At 41.2% G+C, this 11,781-nt stretch overlaps 1 protein-coding gene across 2 annotated transcripts in view; it reads right to left on the bottom strand.

Moving 5' to 3' along the window:
• Window positions 1-11,541, bottom strand: part of MIB2 (mindbomb E3 ubiquitin protein ligase 2) — a 31,277-nt gene extending 19,736 nt beyond the window's left edge. For both annotated transcript variants that reach the window (XM_009889601.1, XM_009889602.1), the window contains exons 1-3: window positions 11,193-11,541; window positions 10,553-10,724; window positions 1,243-1,349 (exon numbers count right to left, since the gene is read on the bottom strand). In XM_009889601.1, the coding sequence (XP_009887903.1) occupies window positions 1,243-1,349; window positions 10,553-10,724; window positions 11,193-11,439 (526 nt within the window). In that variant the 5' untranslated portion in view covers window positions 11,440-11,541. The remainder of the gene's footprint in view (window positions 1-1,242; window positions 1,350-10,552; window positions 10,725-11,192) is intronic.
• Window positions 11,542-11,781: the final 240 nt, after the last annotated feature.

Below are 11,781 nucleotides of genomic sequence, written 5' to 3'. Positions count from 1 at the left end.
AGCAGGAATACTAAAAAGACACAGGCAATTTCTCAACTAGCTGCTACTGCCCTTACCAGGCACACAAGACCGCATGATCAATACATAAACTTACCAGGACCCTATTACAGACTTTGCAAGGTTATTTATTACCACGACTTATATGTTACCTCCTTAAATGGAAATCGAGTTGATGTGTTAGTGCTACCAGGAAGCTAAGTTCAGAAGAGCAAAAGGCTGTGGATGGGAACAGCTTCATCAAAGACAAGGCGGTTCTCATTAGAGTGGCTGGCCTTATGTTTCTTCTCACTTGTGCACATGTAACTGCTTTCAGGTCACAACCATTGTAAGCAACACAAGTCTCAGACATGTAAATGTTGATCTGATCTCAAAAGGATGGATAAGCTGTACTGAGCATAAGCTTCTTTTGCTCTCAGACCCTGCAAGTATCCATGTCCTCCACTGAACCCAGAGATGCAATAAATGGAGGAGTCAACACTGGAAACCTACAGACTTAAAACTTAATAATTAAGGGAAAAAATAAGCTGTAAACAGTACAGTGTGTACAAGGCTCTGGAATAGAAACGGACAGTGTAGTTTCCTTAACCCGGTAGCACTACACAGAAATTTCTATCAGTGAATTAGACACAGTCATTAGAACCCAAGAATCGCTATAGAAAAGGCATTTTTCTCCCTTTGCATTTTCAGCCTGAAGTTACAATTCATACCAAAATTAATGCTTCTTCATTAATGCTCCATGTGAAACACTCCTTATAGATAATTTCTCTTCACTGTTCTTAAAAGTGTCCAAATAATGATATTCCAAAGAACTCCAAAGGAAATAGGACTACTGTACACAAAGTACAGTACCAGACAAACCTTATTCTCACTGTGAACGGAAGCTCTTTCAGGAAAAGATGGGTCTCTAATTTCTTGTAACATGGTGTACATTTATAGTTCTATACAAGATTTTCCAGGATGGTTCCAATGAATTTTCACATCTATGAAACAGGAGCAGCAAAACTTCCCTCCCACACCCTGAATGAATGCATACAGTTTATGTCACAGATGTTTTTAAACAAATACAAGAAAACAAATAATATTTAACAATTTAAGGAACAGCAACCTGCATCATCTGAACAGCTCCCTGAGAAGCTACTGCTCGGCACATGCATTTTCAACTAGCAATTTGGCAAAGAGAAAAAAAAAAAAGGAAAAAAAACCCTGAATGGTGTTCTACAGGAAGTCTCAAAAGCAGCTTACCATCCTGGTTACCCCACTCCCAGTCTGGGCCACGGACTACTTTAGCTCCCTGGAAAGTCCCTTTTAATGTGATGCGAGTCAAATTCTGTCGAGGACTCACTAGAACTCTGGAAAACAAAATAAAAGAAAACAAATTAATTTATTGTTACTATTCATATAAAGCTCTGTTCCAACTGAGGTCTGTCATATGAGGACCAAGTTTACAACGCTTACATACAGAAAAACATGGTTTGAGTTCTGAAGAGCATGTAAGAAGTGAGAGAAAAGAATAAAATAGTTGAACAGAGTCTTTGATCCTAAAAGCTGGTCTCCCCAGGAAGGTCAGAATACTTAGGCACTCTTCCACTGACGACAGAAAGACAACTAGTGAATAATACACTGGGCTAAAGAAGGCCAAGGTTTATCATGAAACATTATCAAAAATTGTGAAACCCATAGCAAGCTTTAAAAAAGTTCTGTGTTTCCCTCAACTGTAGGATGGAGATAATTGGGAATAGAGGCTGCTATATGAGCACGAGGAACATGCACACTTCAGTAACAGTCTGTGCAGACAAACACATATCTACACACACGTGGCAGGACTGTGCTGGGGTCTCTCTCTCATCTTGTTAGACACCCGAATGTCATCTTACTGACTCTGGAAGCTGAACATATATAAACACAAAGATTCAAAACGATTACATTCACTGACTCGCACAAAGCATGCTTAGCCACGAAGGAAAAAAGATCATCCTTCTTTCAGAACTTCAAGAGCCTGGAGGAGGCTGTGTAGGGCAAAAATAAAATCTAGTAGCTCCAAAGAAGAAGAAATTCCCCACTTGCCCTATGAGATGCACAAATCACAAACTATATTACGGCAAGGAAGTCCACTGAGGGCCAAGTATGATTACTGTAAATGCATGCAAATTAATACTTTTAAACATAAATATTTACCAGCATTCTACAGCATAAGGTACAACATCTGCGAACCAAAGTCATCAAATTCTGGCTTTAGCGACTTCACCCCGCTGCCTACACAGAGCAGGGGAAGCGCTGCTACAAATACCACCAAGCAATCCTAAACATTATAGCAGGAGGGCATGTTAGTTTTCAGTGCCAGCCGTGCCACTTATAATCCCCATGATTCCCAAAGGAAAACACCCAAGTCAATTCATACAAGTCTCACACAATTAAAATGTATCTTTAAAAGAGAGCCGCGGGGGGGGGGGGGGGATGTAAGGAGAAAGTGACCTCTCCAGAAAGTCTGACATCACTTCAGAGGGAGTGAAACTTAAATTTCAGCTGCCCTTGAGTCCCATTGGTAAGTTTAAGGCAATGCTTATGGACATTACTAGGGTGTACACTGCATGAAAGCATTAATGGCCCAGGCAGTCTCCTAGCTCAAAGTCGTAAGAGGTTCAGCACATTTCATAACCTAAGCTGCAGAGCGTACAGCCTAGCTCACTTGCTGAAAAGCAGAACAGATTAGACCCGCCGTGTTGTGGCTAGACTGTTTCCAGGATAACACAGAATCCACATCACAGGCATACACACTGATCCATCTTAAGAAAAAAAAAATACCTACGTGATAGTAAACAGAGGGTCTGATGTCCTGTTAAAGTAGCTTCCAATTCCCATAACGCTACAGCAGCTTCTCTGCTGGTTTTGTGCGTGCTGTTCCTAAGTCTCTGTTCCCTAGCAGAAAGCTTTCTCATGAGATACCACCCCACAGAAGTCCTTACGGACCTCTCTGTGTTGCTCACTCAGGGTACAATCCACTTTTCTAGGTGACTGCAAAGGTGCCACAACCCACACCCGTAATTGCGCACCTCCTCCTGACAGGCTCTTGGCAGCTCCCGGACCAGACGGAGCAAAACCAAGTTCAGCAGCTGTTCCACAGGGGGAGGGGAGGGAAAGCCTACCCGGGGTAGGGCTGACCTCAGAATGCTGTATTTATTTTCCATCTAATACCTAGAGAGAGAAGGTGGACACTCAGCAGGATAAAAAGCTTATGCTTGAACTTACTGTTTACTTATCCATCAAAAGCCTAAGTCTTTTACCTTTCTTAACTTGTTAACAGATCTCCCACCTGTGCTTTACAACCTAATGTGTTTAAAAAGAGAGAGAGATTATTTACACAGGTTCTTATAATCGTTGAATGCTCATTATCAACAGAAGGAAGAATAAGACTGTTTTTTGAATGGTTGAGATTTTATCCGTTTTAAATACCATCAAGGCTGGCAGTTGTTATGAAAGTGAAGACAATGAAAGAGTGCTAGGAAAAAGCTCAGCTAAAAAGAAACACTTAGCAGCATTTATTGCAGTGTCATGCACTATAGACCGGCTTCAAAAAACAGCGTGGATTTGTGTATTACACCTGAAACATGCTGTTTTCACTGTATTTTGCTGAATGTTTTTCTAACAGTTTATCAAAGACATTTTAGTTAAGCCCTGCGACAAAGTGACAAAAATATACTTCGCTCCTCCAAACCCTACTCTCACAAGGGAGGGGTTTCAATGCGAAGATTGTTGTATGATCATACATTCACTGTATTCCTAGCATAATTTCCCTTTTTGTATAATTATATAACAGCAGTCATTTCCCGTCTCAACAGCTCTCACATTAACCTGTCACTTCAGTGAAATTCGTGACTAGAGACCAGGAAAAGAAAGCTGACCAGTTCAGAACACTGAGCTTCCTTAAAGAAGAATGAAGTGTAAGAAACTCCATTTCCCATTCTACTTAAATGCTGGAGGCAACCCACCATAACTGCCTTCTTTCCCTGGCCTCATAAAAATTTTGACCTTGTCTTGAACCACACTGCTGACCAGCAACACTGAAGAATGATGCGAGAACCAGATGTCCTGAGCCAATACGTCTTAGGTTTTAATCTAATTCAAGATGTTTTGCTCCAAATACTGGATAACAACCAAAGTTATTAGTATGTTGCAAAAATACCCTAGGGATAAATTTAATCACTGCAATATTGCCTTTAGTAACAATTTTAATTATGACAGCCAAAGTCTGCAGCCATTTCTGCCCTACAAATTCCAATGATATTAAATTACTATCGAGTCCAGAAAACACTTGGGAGTGTGTACGGTACAGAATGAAGCTATGTCTCTCTTCAGCATGCTGGGAACCATCCCCCTGTGGATATTCCGCCTGCGCTCAAATTCCACTGAGGTGCTTCCACAGCCTTTCACATCGCTGGGAGCTGTGCTCCCAAAAGCTAGAAAAATCACATCATCTATGCTTTACAGAGAGAGATCTGAGACCTAAAACAACCGACTTGAAGAAGTTTAAACAGAGACTGCTTTTAATTTGCAGTAGCGATCTGAGGCCCTGCAGAAGTCAGAGCTCCTTCATACCAGGCACAGCTATGACGTTTTGCAAGACAGAGACTTCTCCACTGCAGAAAATTGTTATCCGAAAAAACAAGCACAACACATGGGACTGAAAAGCAGAGGGATGGTCACCCTGCAAGATAGCAGGCCATAAATGTTGCGTTAATCTCTTTGGAGAGGCACAGCTGTAAACTAGAATCTCAGCTCATGGTGGGTACAAACCCACACATCTTCTGGGATGTATAAAGATCTGCACGGGCTACACCTGAAGAAAAGCCAACACAAAGATCCTACAGAAACTACAGGTAAAACTGACCTCAATGAGGCAAGAAATTTTAGATTCTCTAATCCTCCCTAGCAAAGCTTTTACTGAAGCACTTCCAGCAAAGGATAAAGGAAGGAAATTCTGACAGATGGCAGGCGGATGCTGATTGCTCAAGCATGAACCAGACTAAGACAAGGACACCAGTAAGTGAGGGATCAGGATCACAGAAACCTATTTCAGGAACTGCCTTTACCAAGAATTTCCATTGTCAATCCTATCCTTCCTTGCCTTGCTCTTCACAAAACCAGCTGTATGTTCATAACTCAGACCGTGGTCTGAGTTGGGCTAAACACTTGCTGTCTTTTTTGCTAACCTCCAAAGCTAACTCATATCAGACTTGGTTTTGGAAAGCCAAAAGATTTCAGACCAAGGCTACTAAATGTGAACTAAAATGCGTCTGCATACCTACGACTCGACACTGTACTGCAGACAGAAGGTTTTCTCAACCGTACTCTCAGAGTTGTCCATACACATCCTTTAATGGCAGAATATTGTACAGAGAATGATACAGAAGCACTGGTGAGCATATGAAATGTCTTGTTATCATCCTTTAAACACGACTATTAGTTCAAAACATGTTTTAGTGAAGATTTCTCTGCTTACAGTTTTGATCATGTAATTCCAGAAAAGATAAAGATAAAACACATCACTGAAATTTAATCCCTATTCCACAAACCAAACAGCATATTCCAAATTAAGTAAGGGAAATCCTAGTGTAGGGATATGCCCTAGTCTTCTGCAATGTACGTGTTTCTTAAGGAGGCACAGTTATGTAGTTTATCCAGTAAATCAGTGTTGTTTTCTTTTTTTTAAAAGTAACGTTATACTCATTCATTAACAGAATAAATTCATTAATAAATTCATATTAATAAATTCATTAATAACTAATGAGCCTTTAAAAAAAGTTAGGAAACAAACACATTATCACACGAGAGTCAGATTTGATTCAAAATGTTATCAAAATTTCTTAGACTAGCAGGTTAAACTGACATTGCAAAAAAACACACATTGAAGAAGTTAACAGAATAAATAAACCTGCATCCCCTTCATTGCCTAGTAATCAAACAGGCAGCCGTTGTCACTCAGCTGCTATATTAGTTCAGGCTTACAGTATAAGCAGTCACAGATGGAAGGGTGGATTATTAAAGCTGCCTTGAATGAGTCTGCATTGCACATGCATACTGAAATGATAGCATGCACTTGTTCTTGTAATGTGTCTGATTTAGAAATCAACTGGTAACTAGACTAGACGAAGCTGGTTTAAGAATTATGGCTGAAAATAACTGCAAACTCTGTTTTGACTACAGTATAAAACACAACGTGAGAAAAATATCTGTATTTCTTATGTTTGATTACACAAAACATTTCCCTTTGTCATTTGCTGGCTCCTCCAACTCCATTGTTCTCCAGGAAAAAACAGGACTTTAGAAAAATTGTTAAGGTTGTGATCTATTGGTGAGTGAAGTCTAGAAAACAGCCTGGGTAAAATGCATCACATCCCCTACTGAAATTCAATGTAGCATCATCCCTGAGAAGGTGATGCAAGCAAAATGCCATTGCTGCTTTTGCACTTGAATATAATACTACTAATATTTTGTATGAGACGAAGATCGTCTCAGACTTGCTTATTTGCTGAACTCACCAGAGTGTGCCCGATGGATACGTGAGTGTAAAAACATGTCTTCAGTGAAACTGAGCTGTCCATAGTCCAAGGATGAGAGCCTCTCCCAAAACAGCCAAAAAAATAAAACCAAACAAGACCAGTAACAAATACCAGCAATTGGCAGATGTCAGGAAGAGATTACTTCAAATGGCAAAATAAAAAAAAAATAAAAATAAAAATCAGTACTTCCTGCCACCAGAGGTTCAAACTCAGGTCATTTAAGACCAGAAATAGCATTCAGGTAAAGGTGTCTTCAAAGCCTCTTTAGAAAACTGATTGGGAACCCTCTGCATTGCCTGTCTGGGCTTAAGGCCTCTTAAATCCTAGGATTAGTGAGCTGCTACAAACAGTTATGTGTTGGCCTTCCCTTGGTTTAGCTGCACCGGTGCCACATGGTGGGTCTGGCCACAGCAGTGCAGGTGGTAGCTGTTTGCTGCGCAACGACATCACACTGCGATCTCAGAAATTGTCCTACCGGAGGCCTTAGCTTCCTCTGTCAAAGGATCAGCAACAGCAGCAGTTGTAAGACTGGATGCATGGCAATGCTCTCTCACAACAGACTAAGAACAGAGAGCAGGTAAGGACTGGAAACTCCCAGCTCCTGATCTTTGGTTAAAGAGACAGTTGATGCGACAGCTCCGTAATACAGCTGCATTCCATGGCTCTACATTTGATCTCACTGATGGTAACCCAAGGACTACAATCATGATATAGAAGTAGCCCCTCCATTATGCAAAACCAAGATTATGGGATGCTGTCAAATTTGGCAGGCTGTCTCTCCAACCACTCCCCTTATAAGCTTTCTGACTAATTAACACTCCAGTGGGCTCATCACAGCATTTTGCCAGGGTCTTGAAAGCAACACACTACTGTACTTGAGGCTCACTGTAAAGAACCAAAGATAACCATTCCCTGCCAGAGAAAGGAGGTGAGAGAATCTTCATCTCTAAAGAAGATTTCATCCTGTGTTTCACAGCCATTCAAACAACAGCAGGTAGCAACAAAACCTCAAGAAAACCCAAATCCACACAGAAGTTATCACGTCTTTTTAAACACACAGGGTTTTTTTGGTCCTTGGGGAACTGCCAAAGGTTTTCTCTTCTATTTTATTAAGCAAAAAAAACTGAGATGAGTGATCTAAGCAATAGCACTAGTGAGTCATAAGTATGCAATTTTTGTTCTTCGAAAAGGACGCTGCACTGCCTGAGGCGATGTGTCTTTACAGCTCAGACCTCGGTTATTCCAAAGAAATCCTCTCTATGGCATTGTTTAAAGGTGATCTACCTCCCTGCCCCTGCTTTGACTTTTTTCTCTTTTAATCAGAAAATTTCATTCTTAACACAGAGCAATCTATAGAACACTGGACCAACAAATCATAGGATACATTTGCATTAAAGCAAAGGTGTTCCCATTTCTTCCTGCCCCTGCACTGCAAGACATTTCTGAGTAAAACTGTTTCCGTTTGGCAGCTCCCTGTATGAAAGCTCTTGCATAAAACACATATGCATTGCAGTTGTAGTACAGTATTCTACCATCCAACCCAGTCAAATGACTGAAACAAAAAGTGTTTCTGACAGCCTGTTTTATCCAAAAGCTTAGTGACTTTTAAGAATCACAGTATGTACCTTTCACTCATCTTTAAAACTGCAGCTTTCCACGACTGAAAGATTCTTCACTGAGGATTTCTAATTTCTTTCCATCCCTCACAGCATGGCTACACTCGATACATAGGAACAGCAGGAAAGATGTTATATTATCCAATTACAAGTACTGCTGCTTCTTCCTTTACCCCTTATTAAGGCTTCCAGAAGCCATTGCCACATCTGACAGGCTCATGCTGTGTCCCTGATGCCACCCCCACCTCCCCCTTGTTTGTTTGTTGGGTTTTTTTTGTAAGCTGCTTGGCATTAGGAAGATCATTTCTTCTGCTAACGCATAGTAATGTAAATCAGAATACTGCTACTTTAACAGAAGACTTGGTATCATAACCTCCGGCCTATGTCTAGACTTCTTTTTATCAACTCAAAAAAAGTTGGATCACATCTTATCTACCCACTGAATGAACCACACTCTCAGAAAAAAAGTGAAGGAGTTTAGGAAAAAAACAAACCAAACACCCAAAAAGCCACTAAGAGGCAAGAATCATCAGACATCAAGTTCTGCTCTAGTGGACATCTACCTCCAAAGAGCTCCAAAGAGCTTCGGCGACATTCCACAGCGGTGCTGCAGTGTTTTGTGAAAGTCAAACAACTCACATAAGGACAGTACGAGGTCCGGCAAGTTTACTGGCAGTCTTCCGAGCTCTCCTTTCACACTGACAGCAAGCGCTCCACTGCCTAATTCAAACAGCAGCCCAGACCCAGGTCAGATAACAAGCCTTGAAAGGAAAAATTGCTCTATTTACATCTTTCACCATTCAGATTGCTCAGAAAATGAAATAAGTTCTGCAGAGGATAAGAGTCCTGGGGAGAAACTGCCTAGCAATCTGCCTTTTGATAAACGATAGCATTCTGGGGTGTTCCTGATGAGGGTCAGGAAAGGCAAGAGACCGGCCTGCTGCCCAAGAGAACGCAGCTCTGTGCAGCACCATGGAGAACCCATACAAAGGCCAGAAAATTTGGACTGCTCTGCAACAGTGCAGCCTCTTATAGTAATCGTTGCCCACTTTTTTTCTTTTTTCTTTAAATGTAAGGAAGATTATGTAACTTAACAGCAGAGCGTACCTAGAGCTCAAATAAAAGACACAAGCAGGCACCTCTGAGTAACTACTTGGAGCTAACTATAATATTCATAGAAAGAGAGAGAAAAAAATACATCTATTTTTATATGCACGTACTTTTTTTATATATATGAAATCACAAAGCTCATTTCACAATAGGAGCTGGCTGGCTTGTCATATTAACACAAGCTCAAGAAACATCCTAATCTGGTGGATAAACAGAAGCCTCAAAGCTCAGAAGGGACATCTCTGGACTGCAACATCTATCCCTCTGCTAGCACTAAGAATTCTGGCTCAGCCACACTGGTAAAACTATACTAATCAACTCCAGAAAAAGCTTCCCATATGGGAGGAAAAACAGCTGCAAATCCGACACCGCTGTCTTTAGCAAAGTAATTACACTTTTCGTTTCATGGACAGATGCAATGCACAGTGATATTTTCAAGGGGGAAAAAAAAAAAAAAGGAAAATCAATGACAGAGACAAGAGCTGATTTGCTATTACTTTTCCTAAAGGCAAGAGGATTACAAGATTCATCTTCACGCCCACCTTTGGAGGCGCAAATGAAACTACTGTTGGGACTACTTTTCAGTTCTTCCTCAGGACAGGAGAACAGACCTTCATGTTTTGGCACATCATGAATGAGCATAAAATTATGGATACTGTTCCACAGTGTAGCACTCACTCCCAGTAACGCTAATGTGCAGAGGCAGAGTACAGAATAAACAAGAAGGTGTTGTTCTTCAGTGAATAGTACAAACCCTGAGAAGAAATCAACAATTTGGGAGTGCAAGATTCCTGTCAGCCTCCTTATGGTCACTCAGTTGGTCTGAGAACAGCAAATAGCAAAGCATGTCTAAGAAATTATTTAACTGGGAGGGAGGAGGAAAAGAAAAGCCGCAGCAGACAAACAGTTTGAATTTTCACCTTGATTTAATTTTTCAGAAAAATTCTGCTGCTTTCTGTTGGCTGCCTTTTCTCAAGCAGCTCCATAAAAGGCCAGATCCAGCCTTACACTATTCTACAGAACAGTGGTCCCCAAACTTTTTTGATCGTGCAACCCTACCAGTAAAAAAACACCTGTGAGCACCCCCCAATATACGTACATTTATTTCTTTATAAATTAAAGAGACATGTACTACTGAAGTTCTACTATTTTACTCCTGCACCTCAATAGATCACCTTGCACACACCCCATTTTGGAGACCACTGCTATAGAATAGTGACCTATCAATCCCAACGTGGTCAACCGGACTTTCCATACAGCATCACTTACGGTTGTGAGTGGGCTGTCTCATAGCGCTCGAAGGAGTGAGACAGATCATGCTTGTTGTTCATGTAACACTGCGTGCACAAGTCATAGTCAAAACACATTTTGCATTTCCACCGCATTCCTCGTATACCATGCTTCTTGCAACAGTCACAGATGATGTTAGGGTGACGGACACCTAGGAAAACAAAAGCAAAGAAATATAAGATCCACACAAAATCCAGAGAAACCAGACCAGGCTTTTAGAACTACAACTGCATGTTTTGAAGAAAAAAAAATTCACGTACTCTGCATGTATTGAAGATGATACAATAATGTAATGTGATATGTGTAATATGAAATATCCATTTCCTGGCTTAAGGGAGTCTCATCCTAAAAGTCATGCCAGAAACTAACAAAATTACAAAGTCAGCAAAACTTGGAGGCACAGATAAAAAAGAAAGAGGAAAGAAAAGCCTTTGCACAGAGGCAAACAGAAATTTCACTGCCATGAATTGGCTGAGCATACACTGCTGTTCAGCATCCGTTCACAGGCAGTTGCAAAAGGCTTAATGTTCCAGCCAGCATGAGAGGCAGGTGTTACATATGCTAAAGGAGAGGGGTTTATAGCACCAGTGTTTGTGCTTCTTGTCCATGCTATACTTACCTATTTGTGCGTTATCATACAGAAGAAGGTCGTAAGCCCCTTGGAATCCAGTCCGATAATTGGTTCTGTTGCCTTGGTCCCACTGTACAACCACAGTCTTATCTGGAGTGGTTGGGCTGCCTGTTCGACCAATCTCAACCACAGTCCCAACGTTCCCTTCACCGCTGTCCTGGCTGCCCCACTTCCAGTCCACTCCACGAACTACCCGCATCCCAACCTGCATGCTGGCATAGGGGTCCACGTCCATTGATCTGTACAGCAACCCCTAAAATTCTTCCACGTAAGGGGTCTTGGAGACAGGTAATATCATCAGCAGCACACTCAGCATCGTCAGCAGCATGTTCAGCACACCTAATAAGAAAACACACAATTAAGTGATGGCATTCAACACATCATGTTTTCCCCAGAATGACCTGGCTACAGAAGAGGCCCGACTGGCTGAGGAGATAAATCTGTACTTTATTTAAAACAGAGATCCTCACAGCTTTGGCACAGATGGGAAGGATACACAAACCAGTAAGATTTCCAAGGCACAGAAACATCTGCATAACATCCAAAACACTTATTCCACAACACGGGTATGAGGGGG

Source organism: Charadrius vociferus, unplaced genomic scaffold, assembly GCF_000708025.1.
Source record: "Charadrius vociferus isolate BGI_N301 unplaced genomic scaffold, ASM70802v2 scaffold477, whole genome shotgun sequence".
Lineage (NCBI taxonomy): Eukaryota > Metazoa > Chordata > Aves > Charadriiformes > Charadriidae > Charadrius > Charadrius vociferus.
The sequence above is the reverse complement of the archived record's forward strand: the minus strand, read 5'-3'. Positions and strand labels throughout refer to the sequence as shown.